Consider the following 14,924-nt stretch of genomic DNA (forward strand, 5'->3'; position numbering starts at 1 on the left):
CCAAATACTTTTTCCCAGTCTGTGGCTTCCCTTTTTACCCTGTCGGAGAAGTTTTTGGATGTGCATAGGGATTTGATTCTTAGAAGGTCCCATTCATCTATTTTATCTTCTCTTGGTTGTAGATTTCACCAATAATTATTAATGCATCTTGATTGCATGTTTGGTCAATTTCAGACTGCAAATGTGGTAGAAATTCTCAATTTCTTCTCTTTTCGTTTTGGTTGTTGCTGCATATAAATTTTTAATTACTGTACTGTCCTTGTATGCTTATGGGTAGTATCCTAGCACTCATGGCATTATAGTTTAGGGTACACCTTGAAACTATCTTAACTATGAATACAACACCATTTTCCCCTTAGTTTTTTACTTCTAGCATATCATGATATATATGCATGATATGCATAGTAGATCATATAATCAGGTATGATTGTCTTATCTAAAGTGGCCCAACTCAGTTCATAATGCCTACAACATCCATCTTCATGTGTTTTATTTCATTTTTGCACAACTTCATACAGTTTTGACAACAGTTTTCCTACATTCATACTTCATACATGTCATGTTGGCATTATTAATGGGTTTTGGGTTTTTTTCAGCTGTATATTCTCATTTTGAGTATATTCTCCCTTTTCTCAAAACATAGATAGCTGTGATCAGGCAGTATAGAATATAATACATTTGGGTGTCACTGCCTTGGTTCATGTTATGATAGCAGCCGTTTAATCCATCATTCCTTTTGCATCATTACTTCAAAGGTCATCACAATTATGGGTTACCAGGGGTGAGAGGTGGAGCAGTATATGGACTTTTGACTGTTGTTGTTATGTGCTGTCGAGTCACCTGTGACTCATAGAGACCCTATGCACAGCAGTTCTGAAGCCTGCCCTGTCCTCAGCCAGCCTCACTGATTCCTACACACCAACCCCCACTGCCCCAGTTACTATATCAATCCATCTCATCCAGGGTCTTCCTCTCCTGTGCTGTCCCTCCACCCTTCCAAGCATGATGTCCTTCTCCAAGGACCAGTCCCTGCTGGCCACATGCTTAAAGTATTTCATAGGTTATATGAATGCTATGTTAATAGGGGTGGCATTGATAGCTAGAATGGCTACATAATTTCAATTACACAATCAATTTCACTGAATTAGATATATAAAAACTGCCTTATATTTTGTTGTATATCATTTCAGTGAAATTTAAAAATAATAACCTCCCCACAATGAAGGAAGCAAATAATTCTAGTATTAATAAGGAGAACTGTGAATTCAATGACCACCTCCTTCTCCTCATTGTCTTTTTATTTGTTTATTTGTTTTTCTATCCCCACCCCTACCACTGTCTTTGAGTCAGAACCAATCAGAGCTGAGGCTTCAGTGGGTTTTCAGAGGCTGTGAATAGCACACAAAAGAATTTCCCAACTTCTGACCTAGTCACCAAAGATCCCTCAAGAACCCCTGTTTTTGCTGTGTGCCTGCCCGTCAGAACTGACCCACAACTTACCCCCAGCAGACTTCTAGAGGAGATTGCTAATCCTTCTCCTCTGGAGCAGATGGTGATTTGAACTGTGTGCCTTTGAGATTACAGTGTAACTTCTTACCACTAGGCCAACAGAGCTCTTTTAAGTGGTGTATGAATTTTTTAAAAAAACCCTTAGTGGCATATTCTAACTTCTCTACTATGCTCTAATTGAGCTAGTAACTGTGCCAACGTAAAGAAAGGATTAAGAACTGAAAGCTCGTGTCATATGCACAGCAATGAGCCAGCTTCATTTCCTCATTTTCCTTTACTGTAGTTCTCTACAGAGAGAATGACGGGCAGCACCACCATGCCCACTTGCTCTCTTTATCTTCCCTGGAGTTCTCTCAGAGAGTGTTTTCTGGATTTTTCTCCACACAGCAGGGAGACATAAAGACAGTATTTTTATTAAAGGGTGAAAGGATGGGGTTGCCTAAAGCATGAAGTCCCTAGCCTGAAGGTGCAGGGTCTACACAGGTTTTCGAGGACAGCTATTACAGAGGGGTCCTTATCCGCACTCATTCCCAGCCAGTGTGTAAATGTCTCTGAGGTGACTCATTCTTTACCAAGGTTCTCGGCACAGACTGGGCTCTCAGAACTGCAGGGTGTCTGTTCCCTAGCCATCCTCATGCTCCATAAGACACTAAAAACTTATCTCACATGTGGGAATACAAAGTATCTGTAAACTCTTTATGGTTTTTCTGTACTCCTATTAAAGATTAGAAGCAACCTCTGCTCAGGATATTTCCAGAAATAATATGCTTAGTAAGATCCTAGACTTTAAAAAAATATTATGTTAGTTTTATATTGGTTGGTATAAAAATTCATACACATTGTGTTTTGTTTATATATATTATGTTTTACACATCCATCTATTCAGACAATCATCTCCATGCATTGTTTTATAAAATGAATCACCATTGACCCACGCCCATGATTACCCTGCATTTTCAGGTCCCCACTAAGTCCCTGTGTGTATCAAACATTTTTACTAATAGGGTGAAAACAAAACTTGCTGACTGGGGGACAAAAAAATCGGCAATGCCATTTCAGGCAAGGGTCTCATAACAAAAGTTTACAGAATGCTACAGGGCTTCCACAAGAAAAAGATTAATAACCTCATTACAGAATGAGCAAAAGACACGGGAAGATTTTTCACAAGGAAGATACTCTGATGGCCAACAGACACATGAAGAGATGTTCAAATACACTGGCAATAAGAGAGATTAAATTAAAAACCACTGAGATACCATCTTACTCCAGTCACAGTGACAAAACAGATACTGCAGAGGATGTGGAGAGATTGGAGCTCTCTTACACTGTTGGTAGGATTGTAAAATGGTACAACCACTCTGGAAGGCAGTTTGGTGTTTCCTCAGGAAGATCTCAGATTTTTAAGAAGTTCATATCCTGGGGGGACCACTCAATGGCTATATGACCATGGCAAAGTAACAAAATATCTCTTCACTTCAATTTCCCAAACTAGAAAACAGAGATAACAATAGTTCCTACCTATTTTAAGCATTTAGCGTGTTAACACATAGAAAATGCTTAAAATGATGCCTGCTATGAGGTAATGTTAGCTACTATTATGTAGGTACCATAGGGTCCCCTAGTTAGGGGCAATTCTCTGAGCAGGACAATACTGAATCACAGATTTTCAAGTAAATACAATTTTGCTAACTGTTAATGTGTAGGATTTTTATTCTGAGGAAATTTGATAAAAGCTGGGGTTGAGGATGAAGGACAGTTGGACAGGTCAAGAGAATGTCTACAAAGAGGTGAATGTGCTTCCCCCCCATTTTATTTATGACATACATCAATGACTTCCAATCAAAAAATCAAAACTTATTCTCCCTTATTAGAATATTGATAGATTTCTCTCTGATGCATATTACTTTTTTTTTTTCTTGGAAAGAGCTATCATTTGAAATAATAGTTTTAGACTTTCAGCCCATCACTCCTTGCTAAAGGTGATTCCTAGTAGTATCAGGGTGATGGTAAGATGTGTCTCAGATTTCAAGAGCCTCTTAGGATACCAACAAAAACAATCATTAGTTGGAATTGTCCCAATCACACTGTGGACCTACTCCTTTACCTTATATCAGATGTGTATTTTTCTTTATTGAACAATTTTTGGCAACTATTTAGCCTTACTCATAAGATCATTGTAACTGATTAAGTTTTAGACTATCTCTGAAGCTGAATGATTTCAAGAGTCCTCTTCATAAGTATTCATCTGAATTGCTGCAGTTTTATAAGATTGCAAAGAAAATCAAAATCATTGTAATAAAATGAACTGACCATTTAAAAATTTAGTCTTTCCCCAAACATCCCTTACAAATAACCCATCATGTCAATGTCCTGTCAGTCACCTAGCTGTTACCTGACATATTAAGGACCACATAATTACAATGCAGGCAAAAGGCAAAACCATACAGATAAATGAAGACCAAGCCAACCTGAAGAAGAAAAAGTAAACAAAGATAACAACATACAAATTTCAAAAGATGTTGATGGGGGGGTGGAGAGAGGGAAATGGAAAGAATTTGTTAGAATTTGTATTAGAATTTTGTAAATAAACTAGTGAAAAAAAAACCACAAGCCCTTCAGAAGACAGCGACTGAAATGCTAATGAAACAAGAGTGGTGGTTGTTAGGTGCCACTGAATCGAGTATGACTCATAGCTACCTTATGACTAGCGGATCTGAATCCCTTCTTATCCTGTGCCTCTCCTAGCAACATGTTCACAGTATGAGTTGAAGCTTTGTCATCTTTACCTCCAAGGAACATTCTGGCTATACTTTCTCGGAGACATATTTGTTTTGTTCTTTTGGCTGGTCAGGGAATACTAAGTACAGTCTTCTCCAACACCACAGCTCAAAATTATCAAGTCGTCTTCTATAATCCTTATTTATTGTCAAGCTCTCAGATGCATAGTAAGTGATGGAAAAGACCACAGCCTGAATTTGGTTCACCTTAGTCTTCAAACTGACATCACTGTTCCTCAGTAATTTGGAGAGGCCCATGACAGAGGGATTTCCCAGTGCAATACATCTCCTGATCTCCTAAGTGTTGTCACCAAGGTTGCTGACTGTGGATCCAAGTAGGATGAAACTGTTGATGATTTCAGTCTTTCCTCTATCATCATGTTTTTCAACAGGCTAAAGACTTATGCCTTCTTGTAGTTGGGATGCAATCTATATTGAAGGCTATAGTATTTTATCTTCTGAAGTAAATGTTTCAAGACCCCCTCACTTTCCACAAGCAAAGTCATGTCATCTGCATAATGTTGGCTGCTGATGATGCCACATTCCTCTTCTCTCAAATTATTTGTTTAGTGTACGGTATGGAAAAAGGATACAACCCTGACACTTATCTTTCTTGATTTTAAACCATGCAGTGAGCACAATTAAGTGTTCTGAAATTTCCATTCTTCTTAATGTTAGCTATAGTTTGTTACAATCCACACAGTTCACATACTCAACAAACAAAAGAGGAATACTATGTAGCACTCAGGAACAACAGTTTTTGAAAACTACAACACAATTTGGGAGAGACTGACGAGCATTATGTTGAGTGAACTATCTCTGTCTCATAAGTACAGATACTACATCAGACCATTACTGTAAAAATAGAAGAATAAGTAGTAAAACCATGTATGGGAACTCAAGGGGGGTGTGTGGTGTGTGTGCTGAGGATGGGAAGGGTGAAACCACAGGGTTGCACAGTTTGGTGGATGAAGGGAGAGAGGGAAGGAAACGGGAAGGATCCGGGTGAAAAGACAAGGTAATGATGGGCAAGGTCCAATGGTGATTGATTTTATTAAACACAATGCATGAGAATGATTGTATGATACACAAGATGAGTGAAGAATAGTATGAAACACAGTGTGTACAAACTTTGCGAGCAAACCAATTAAAGAAAAAAGAAGAATTGAGTAGGGAAACCTCAAATTGATTATTTACCGAAGGGGATTTTTTTTTCTTGTGTACCGTCGAATCAGATCTGATTGGCACAGGAGGAGATTGCCCCTCCTTCTCCAGCAGAGCATTACTTAAGTATTTTTATACAAATTCTTTTGCATGTGATCAAATAACCATACAAAGAAGTGATGGTACAAAGAATGGGAATCCCAGAACATCTAATTATGTTTGTATAAAACCTCTACCTAAACCAAGAAGCCTCTATCCAAACAGAACGAGGGAACACAGCATGGTTTAAAATCAAGAAAGCTGTGTGTCAGGGTTGTATTCTTTCTTCGCACCTATTCAATATGTATGCTGAGCAAATCATTAGAGAAGTTGGACTCTAGGAAGACAAAAGGTGGCATCAGAGTAGAAGGACTCATCAACAACTAACATTATGCAGATGACATTACCTTGCTTGCTGAAAGTAAAAGATGACTTAAAACACTTGCTGCAGAAAAGAAAAGACTATAGTCTTCAATATGGGTTACACCTCAACATCAAGAAGATAAAAACTGGGTTGATAGGCCGATAGATGAAGAAAAGATTGAAATTGTCAATGATTTCATCTTGCTTAGATGTACAATAAAAACAGCTGGCACTAGTAGTTAAGACATCAAAAGATGTATTGCACTGGGAAAGTCTGCCAAAAAAGAACTCTCCAAATTACTGAGTAGTAATAATGTCAGTTAGAAGACTAAGGTGGCCTGATTCAAGCCATGATCTTTTCAATCACTTACTATGTGTCTGAGAAATAGTCAATGAATAAAGATGATAGAAGAAAGATCAATGCTTTTGATTTGTAATGTCAGGGAAAACTACTGAACATCCATGACCTGTCAAAAGAACCAACGGATATGTCTTAGAGAAGATAAAACCAGAGTGCTCCTTAGAGGCAAGGATGCAGATGCTTTGGGTCACTTACTTTGAGCATGTAGTTAGAAAGAACCATTCCTTGGAAAAGGACATCATACTTGGAAAGGTGGAGGGCCATTGAAGGAGAGAAAGACCCTCAATGAGGTATACTGACAATACTACATTAATGGGCTCAAGTATGTCAGAGATGACGATGATACAGAATAAGAGGTATTATTGCAAAGAGAACTGGGCGGGGCGGAGGTAGGTAATTGTACAACAATAAATATTAAAAAATAAAAGTGAACTGGGGAGAGGGAAGGCAAGGAGAGAGGTAAATTGTGCAACAATGAATAAATGAAAATCTAACTTCTCTGTAAATGTTTGTTAAAACCACAATTAAAATAACTTTTAAAAAAAGTTAAAATCCTATTAAAAAAAAAGAATGATGCAGGATAGAACAAGATTCAGACTAGTTGTTCACAGAGTTACTGTGAGTCACATTTGACTTGATGGCACCTAACAATAACAGTAACAATATAATTACCACTAGGGAAATTATAAAGCATCCTAGAGGGAGCTCTCATGATTGAGTTCTAAGGAATTGTGCTGTTAACTCAGAGGTTTGAATCTACCAGCTGTTCTGCTGGAGAAAGATGGGCAGTCTCCTCTCATATGATTAACTATCTCTGAAAACCCTCCAGTGGGATCAGTTATGAGTCGGTTCCGACTCAAACAGTACATAACAAAAGAATAACATATTTTGTTTAGAAAGTTACACCAAAAAAGAAATCATTTATTCAATATTTATTCTAAGACTTCATTTCATGTTGCTTTTAAAATTTGTATTTTTGTGAAACAAGGCAATATTTTTTATAAATATTGTTTCTATTTTCAACCTTCTTCCCTACTACCCATGCTACAAAGATTTTGGTTGCTAATAAGTGCCAAGAAATTTGGAGAACAGCCAGCTGGCCCACTGACTGGAAAAGATCGATATTTGTTCCCATTCCAAAGAAAGGTGACCCAAAAGAGTGTGGAAATTATCGAACAATATCATTGATATCACATGCAAGCAAGATTCTGCTGAAAATTATCCAAAAACGTTTGGAACAATATGTCAACAGAGAACTGCCAGAGGTTCAGGCAGGATTTAGAAGAGGTCATGGTACTAGGGATATTATAGCTAATGTCAGATGGATCTTGGCAGAAAGCAAAGAATACCAGAAGAATGTCTATCTGTGCTTCATTGACTATGCAAAGGCTTTTGACTGTGTGGGCCACAACAAGCTGTGGCTGACTCTAAGAAGAATGGGAATCCCAGAACATTTGATTGTGCTAATGCGAAACCTATACTTGGACAAGGAGGCAGTCGTCAGAACAGAGCCAGGAGACACTACATGGTTCAAAATCAAGAAGGGGGTCCGTCAGGGATGTATTCTGTCTCCATACCTTTTCAATCTGTATGCAGAACAGATCATCCGAGACGCTGGGCTATACAAAGAGGAATGTGGAATCAGGATTGGTGGAAGAATCATCAACAACCTGGTTTATGCAGATGACACAACCCTGCTTGCTGAAACTGAGGAGGACCTGAGGCACTTGCTGCAGAAGATCAAGGACTACAGCCTCCTATATGGACTGAAGCTAAATGTCAAGAAAACAAAGATTCTAACCACTGGGCCAATTGGCAGCATCAGCATGGATGGTGAGGAGATTGAGATAGTTAACAGTTTTAATTTACTTGGCTCCACAGTCAACGCTCTTGGTAACAGCAGCCAGGAAATCAGGAGACGAATTGCATTGGGAAAGTCGGCTGTGAGGGACCTCTCAAGAGTACTGAAGAGCAACGATGTCGGGCTGGAGACTAAGGTGCGCCTGATCTGGGCTATAGTCTTCGCGTCATGTGCTATGCATCAGAGAGTTGGACAGTGAATAGGGCTGATAGAAAGAGGATTGATGCCTTTGAGCTGTGGTGCTGGAGAAGAGTGTTGAATATACCATGGACTGCTAGGAGAACAAACAGGTTTGTCCTGGAGAGGGTGAAGCCAGAGTGTTCCCTGGAGTCAAGGATTCTGAAGCTTCATCTGACATATTTTGGGCATGTTGCAAGGAGGGGCTGGTCCTTGGAAAGGGACAACATGTTTGGCAGAGTGGAGGGGAAGCGAAGGAGAGGAAGACCTTTGGTGAGATGGATCGATTCTGTGACTGGAGCGGTGGGAATAAGTGCGTTTGAGATGGCTAGGTTGGCACAGGATAGAACAGCATTTAGAGCTCTTGTACATAGGGTCCCTATGAGTCGCAAGCGACTCGATGACATATAACAACAACAACAATAAGTGACATTTTGCCAGTACTCATTTTCCATGAGAGAGAGGTCTGGTGGCCTAGTGGTAAGGAGTTGTGCTGCCTGCCCAAAGGCATGTGGTTCAAATCCACAGATGTTCTGTGAGAGAGAGACGGGCAGTCTTTAAACAATTCAGTCCCTGAAAATCCACTGGACCATCAGCCATGAGTCATTTACCATTCAATGACACATAACAACAACTTTGCTCAAATGAGAAGCATATAAAAATAAACACCTGCTCCAAGAGAAACTATCTGCCTTACTGTTCCCCAGACTCAACAAGCCTGTTCTTCTCTTCCCTGAGTGGTTCCCTTGTGCAGAAGGGCAGGGGCTTCATATTTGAATACACAAGAGTTTTCTCAAATGTCTCTAGCTAAGAGATATGAAAACAGCTGAGCTTAAAGGAACATGTCTGGAGTAATTAGATTATGATGTCAATGAAATGAATACAGTAAAAGTCTAAAGGCCCATATCACTCTAATGACTCTGAATAGTAGAGAATGGCTACTGTGTTATCAAAGGATCCTAAGACAGAGCCTTACTAATTCCAGAGCGCTTAGTTACTATGAAGCAATTGAAGATGAGACTTCTCTTTCTTGCTCAACACCTACAAATCTGTACAAGTTCAAAGTAAATACATCACCAGCTTTTAAGGAAAATACTAATAAAATTACTGATAGGTATGAAGACATTCTCTTCTCTTTTACTGAAAACAAGCTTCTGTAGTTACCTAAAAGTTAAGAGACCAGCTGACATGATAAATTTGTGTAATAAAGAAATTCAAGCAATTATGCTTAGAGTGATGTCTCTTTCACAAGGCAGAACTGATTTCTGTAAAAAAACTGCAATAGGTGCAGCTCGCTTGTACGAATATGGGTGTGTAAACATTTCTTCTCCACTGATTATTTTATTATATAATAGATAGATGCCAGTGGGGCTCTGGGGCACTGTGGTTAAGGCATATGGCTGCTATCCAAAATGTTGGCAGTTCATGCCCAGCAAAAGATGTGGCAGTCTGCTTCCAAGAAGACTTGAAATCTCAGAAACACTGTAGGGCATTCTACGCTGTAATATAGAGGCTCTGAGTTGGAACTGACTCTCTGGCAGTAGATTTGGCTTTTTGGTTTAGGGTGTTCATAATTAAGTATAATTCACTTCCTTTGATCCTGGTACTAACATATCAGACAATACAGCAATAGCAAACAGGCTAAAAGAAGAACATAAACTATTTCCTTGGATTGTTGTGGCATTACTTCATCTTCCTTCTCCCATGCAAGCTCAAGCTCATCTCAAGGCTAGGATTTTGAAGTTCCATCTCACATACTTTGGGCCTATGGTCAATGGGACCAAAAGACATCATGCTTGGAAGGGTGGAGGGACAGTGTAGTAGAGGAATACTCTGAATGAGATGGATTGATGCAGTAACTGGGCTATTCGGGTAGTTGTGATGGAGTCAGTGAGACTGCTCAAGCCAGAGCAGGCTACAGAGCTGATGTACACAGGGTCACTATGTGTTGCAGGTGACACCATGGCACATAACAAAAAAACATGCTTGACTTCTACAAAATATCCCTAAAATGGCGTTTATTTTTTTCTTCCAATTGACAGTTCTCTATTTCTAATCTTGCTTTAGAGCCCCTGAAGTGCAAATTTTATGCCCCTATCTATAAAAAAACACAAGGCATACACAAATGAGGGTTTCCCTTAATGAGACTTTTAAATCAGTTCTGAATCTGTGGACAGTATTTTAAAATCTGAAACTGGCAGAGAGGAGAAGGAAGTATTTTAACATGTGAAAAGGCCAATGAGTCTGGACGTGCCTGGATACTCACTCTCTCACACAGCTCTTCAAATGTGCAGTCGGCAATGGTTCCACAGGCTTTATTCAGCCGCAGCTCTCTCCCTTGCACTTTTAGAATCCTTGGTCTAGTTACTATGGGAACATGAACAAAGACTCAATCTTGTCTGGATAATTACTATAAAATTCATCTCTTACAGATAGGAAATGCATAGCTTGATGAATAATAGCACATGATTCAACACATAAATTAGACAAAATGCTGATACAATGACTGCCACTTGAGTGTGGCATCAACCCATATACAGCAATGGAACTTATTAATTGGTCAGTGGAGATTGGGCATTGTGTTCTAAATGTATTCTCTTTCAAGAGAAATTAACTTACGTACAATCATTTTGTTTCTGAGCCAGCTCATCAAACAACTTATCCATGACAGCCTCCACATCAGCTTCACTTGTGCTACAGTGAAAAGAATAATAGAATATGAAATTAATAACACTTGAAGCCAACATCAAACAGCTGCCTGAGCCTGCTTAGCTTTTTGCCCATAGGAAAAAAAAAGAGAGAACAGGATGTTATGCTCTAAATACAAACATTAGATTTAGAATACACTTAAAAGCAGAGAATATTAACTCTCAGGTAGATGATTCTGCCTTATTTGCATACACTGAAAGACTTCTGTGCTTCTAGCTGTTTCCAGTAATGAGAAGATACAGGCAGAGTAAATCCATTAATACTATGTGTACACAATGAGAAGAAAGGCTCCTGGCTCGCTCTCACATGCAAAACAAGAGCAAATAGACAAGGCAGTCAAGCAGCCAGCAAAGTATCCTTTGAAATTTCTACTGAGAGGGTATATGTGAAATCAAATATTGAAGCTGCTTTTAAAAAAAAAAGTCAAGTCACTGACTGGGAGGATCAAACATTCAGAATTAAATTATAAGCTTCAAAATACCAACTTGATCTGCACATCAATAACTTTATCAGACTTCTAGGATAAGGACATTATAGACCACACAGTTTTTCTCAAAAGTGTTCTCGGTGGAAATTCAAGACAACTCTCTCCTCCTCTGATGCCTACCATCACAGCCATGAAGAAGTTCATCTCCTCACAGAATCTTTTGTATTCTAATTAGGAATCACCAGATGGTTTAGGGAACCCACACAGAAAAATGTGATGATGCTGTGGCCTTTCTTCCTCTCACATTTTTTTAAAGAGGGGGGGTTGATAAATTAGCACAGTCAATACAGTAAAGTAAGTAGCAGAAGAAATAAAGGCTGTTAAATGAGAAATTTCAAGTGAAAAATGTTAAGTTTACTTTAACTCTGTATGCAAACTTATACAAGATGACCTGCCAATATGCTTAATTTTGACATACAAATCATTCTTGTCTAGGTTGTGGAAGCAATTAAATGGAATTCTGGACACTCATACTAATAAAGTCTTATTAAAAATTAATATGATAGAATTTTTTGTTTAGACTGAGATTAAACGAAACCAAAATTAGTTATCCTTCTATTTTTACAGTAATGGTCTTAAGCAGTATTTGTCCTCATGAGACAATTTATTCAGTATAATGCTTTCCAGTTTCTCCCAAGTTATGTAATATTTTTCAAAATCATTATTCCTGAGTGCTGCATAGTATTCCATTGTGTGAATGTATCACAATTTCTCAATCCATTCAGTTGTAGTTGGACATGTGGGTTGTTTACATTTTTCTTCAATGGTGAATACTGTTGTAAAATATGTATAGAGACTCAGAGGGGGAAGCGGTGGGAGCAGAGGGGTAAGGAAGGGTAAAGGTGAAATCACAGGTTGCACAATTTGGTGGGTGAAGGGAGGGAGTAAAAGAAATGGGAAAGATCCTGTGGGGACAGAGTAATGGGCATAGTCCTAGGTGATTAATTTTATAAAACATAATACATGGAATGATTGTATGAAACACAATGTGAATGAACAATTGTGTGAAACACACTGCGTATGAACTTTGTAAGCAAACCAATAGAAATCTTTTTACAAAGATAAACCAAAATTATTTTATTCCTTGATAATTATCCATTAAAAGACTTTAACACAAGTACCTAAGTCTTCAAATGTTTTAAACAAATGACTTTAAAATACAACAAAGTATATAGTTATTATGAAGGGTTTAGAATCATCACATATCAAGTACACACTCACTTCAAAGGATATTGCAAACACCATTTGGAATAGCTAACTCTACACGGAACATTTTGTTTGACTAATATAAACTTTGAATGATATTTTAATGAGGGGAACTAATATTATAGACAGAATGACTGAGACATAAGTAATTAAGGCAAAAGAACAATTGTTTTTCCCTCAAAAGAGTCTAAGATTATAAAGAAGTTACACAGCCAGTGAAAATATCAACGACCACACCAAGTTTATGGATGTTTAAATGACTCTGTCAACATAATTACTGAGAGTTTAACTGGAAACTTCTCACCGAGGTGTGGTGACAAGCACAACTGTGGAAGTGAGCTGCTTTTTAAGGGTTATCAAGAGTTGAAGGCAAGGACTTCTGCTGGTTTTGGAAGCCTAGCCTTTCTTTTAGCATCAGCATGTTATGCAAGAGAGAAGGAAAATTGAAGTCTGAAACATCATCAAGACAGATGGCATTTTCCAGAAGCATATTTGGTGAGTGAAATTGCTGAAAAACTTCCTCGGAGAGATGATTCCTTTTATTACCCAATGCTTTCAACAGTACATGAGTAAAATGTGATCTGACTTTGTTTAAGTGTGGCTACATCTTCCAAGTCACCTGTGAAGCTATGTTATGTGCTTTCACCATATATGAAAGCATGTTTGAAATTACAAATTTCTTTTTATTATGTTCGCTAATAAGACTTGAGATTGTTCACAGCTTCAGCTTGCTTGGCTGCACAATCAACACTTGGTATTAGGAGCCAGAAAATCAAAAGGTGAACTGCATTGGGGAAAATCTGCTCTCAAGGACCTCTCCAGAGTACTGAAGAGCTATGGCGCTGGTCTAGAGACTGAGGTGCACCTGATCCAGGCCATGGCCTTCATAATAACTTATTATTCATTAGAGAGCTGACCAATGACTAACGATGATAGAAGAAGAATTGGTGCCTTTGAGTTGTGTGCTGGAGGAGAGTCTTAAACATACCATGGACTGCTAGGAGAACAAACAGGTCCTTTCCGGAGAGAGTGAAACTAGGCTACTCCTTAGAAGAAAAGATTTTGAAGCTCCATCTGCCATACTTTTGGCATGTTTCAAGGAGGGACATCATGCTTGGGAGGGTAGACAACTCAGAAGAGGAAGACCCTGTATAAGATGTATTGACTCAGTGACTGAGGTAATGGGGTAAGTGTGTCAGAGATGATGAAATTGACTCAGTATAGAGCAGGATACAGAGGTGCTGTAAGTAGGGTCACTCTGAATCAGAGTCAGCTCGCTCAGTGGAATATAACAAAAACAATAAGAATTCTACTCTATGACCATAAAAACTTACTTAGATGTCACAAAATGCTAAACAAGATTGTACTGGTGTTTAATGGCTTAATTGGCATGCATAAAAAGTTTTATACAACTTGTAAATTAATAGATTGCTGCTCATGTCAGACGAAGTAAGTTCTACTGAGCTCCTAGGAGACAGGCATCTCATCTTTAGATTCCCCTTAAAAAGCCTTGGGTATCAGCTGAGCTTTTTTTGTTACTGTTGTTTGTTTGGAATATATCTATATTGATATAAAATAAATCAGGATGCTAGGGAAGAAATTTTTACCAAAAGTGAACATAGTTAAAAGTCTTGAAGAGATAACTTGCAAGAAAATATTAGTCTCCTCATATTCCACTCAGATTTCATGTTTTCCTACTTAAGATGATACAACAATCAGTGCTCTTTAATTTCTTTTTAAGGGTAAGAGTTATAAAATTAAGATGAGAAATTAAAACTTGTATGTTTATACTGTGCTAAAAGATTAATTTTGTTTCTTATCCAGATTCATATCTAGTTGAAATATATCTGCACACATCTCTTAATTATAAACTATTTCAATGTATCAAACAAACTGAGCAACTATATGTAGCATACAATTTATCTATGTTACACCTGCTTTACTATGTTATCTGTCTTATTATCCCCTTTTTACCAGGGGCAAAACGAAAAATCTAAGAATTAAGTCTTGGGAGAACCAAGTTGGCACTGGTGGAGGAAGCAGAGTAAGAAGCTGGAAGCGTGGCAAGCCACATAGAATTTAGCCACTATGGCCTTCCACAGCCCACATTTTATCAATAACTGAGTAATTAAACCATTAATTACTAGTCCTCAATATGGGATGAGGCTCAACATCAACAGGGCAAAGAGTCTAGAAAAAAGACTGGGTTAGTCCCACAGTGGCCAGCCCACACTGCCGAGCCCACACTGCCATAGCCCTGTGGGACTGCCA

General features: G+C 38.4%; 1 protein-coding gene across 1 annotated transcript in view; it reads right to left on the minus strand.

Moving 5' to 3' along the window:
- LACE1 (lactation elevated 1) overlaps positions 1–14,924 on the minus strand; it is a 390,750-nt gene that overhangs the window by 69,258 nt on the left and 306,568 nt on the right. Inside the window, exons 9-10 of the mRNA XM_006881166.1 lie at positions 10,875–10,945; positions 10,518–10,618 (exon numbers count right to left, since the gene is read on the minus strand). Of these exons, the coding sequence (XP_006881228.1) occupies positions 10,518–10,618; positions 10,875–10,945 (172 nt within the window). The remainder of the gene's footprint in view (positions 1–10,517; positions 10,619–10,874; positions 10,946–14,924) is intronic.

The sequence above is a fragment of the Elephantulus edwardii genome, unplaced genomic scaffold (genome assembly GCF_000299155.1).
Source record: "Elephantulus edwardii isolate Elephantulus edwardi_28Jun2011 unplaced genomic scaffold, EleEdw1.0 scaffold00013, whole genome shotgun sequence".
Lineage (NCBI taxonomy): Eukaryota > Metazoa > Chordata > Mammalia > Macroscelidea > Macroscelididae > Elephantulus > Elephantulus edwardii.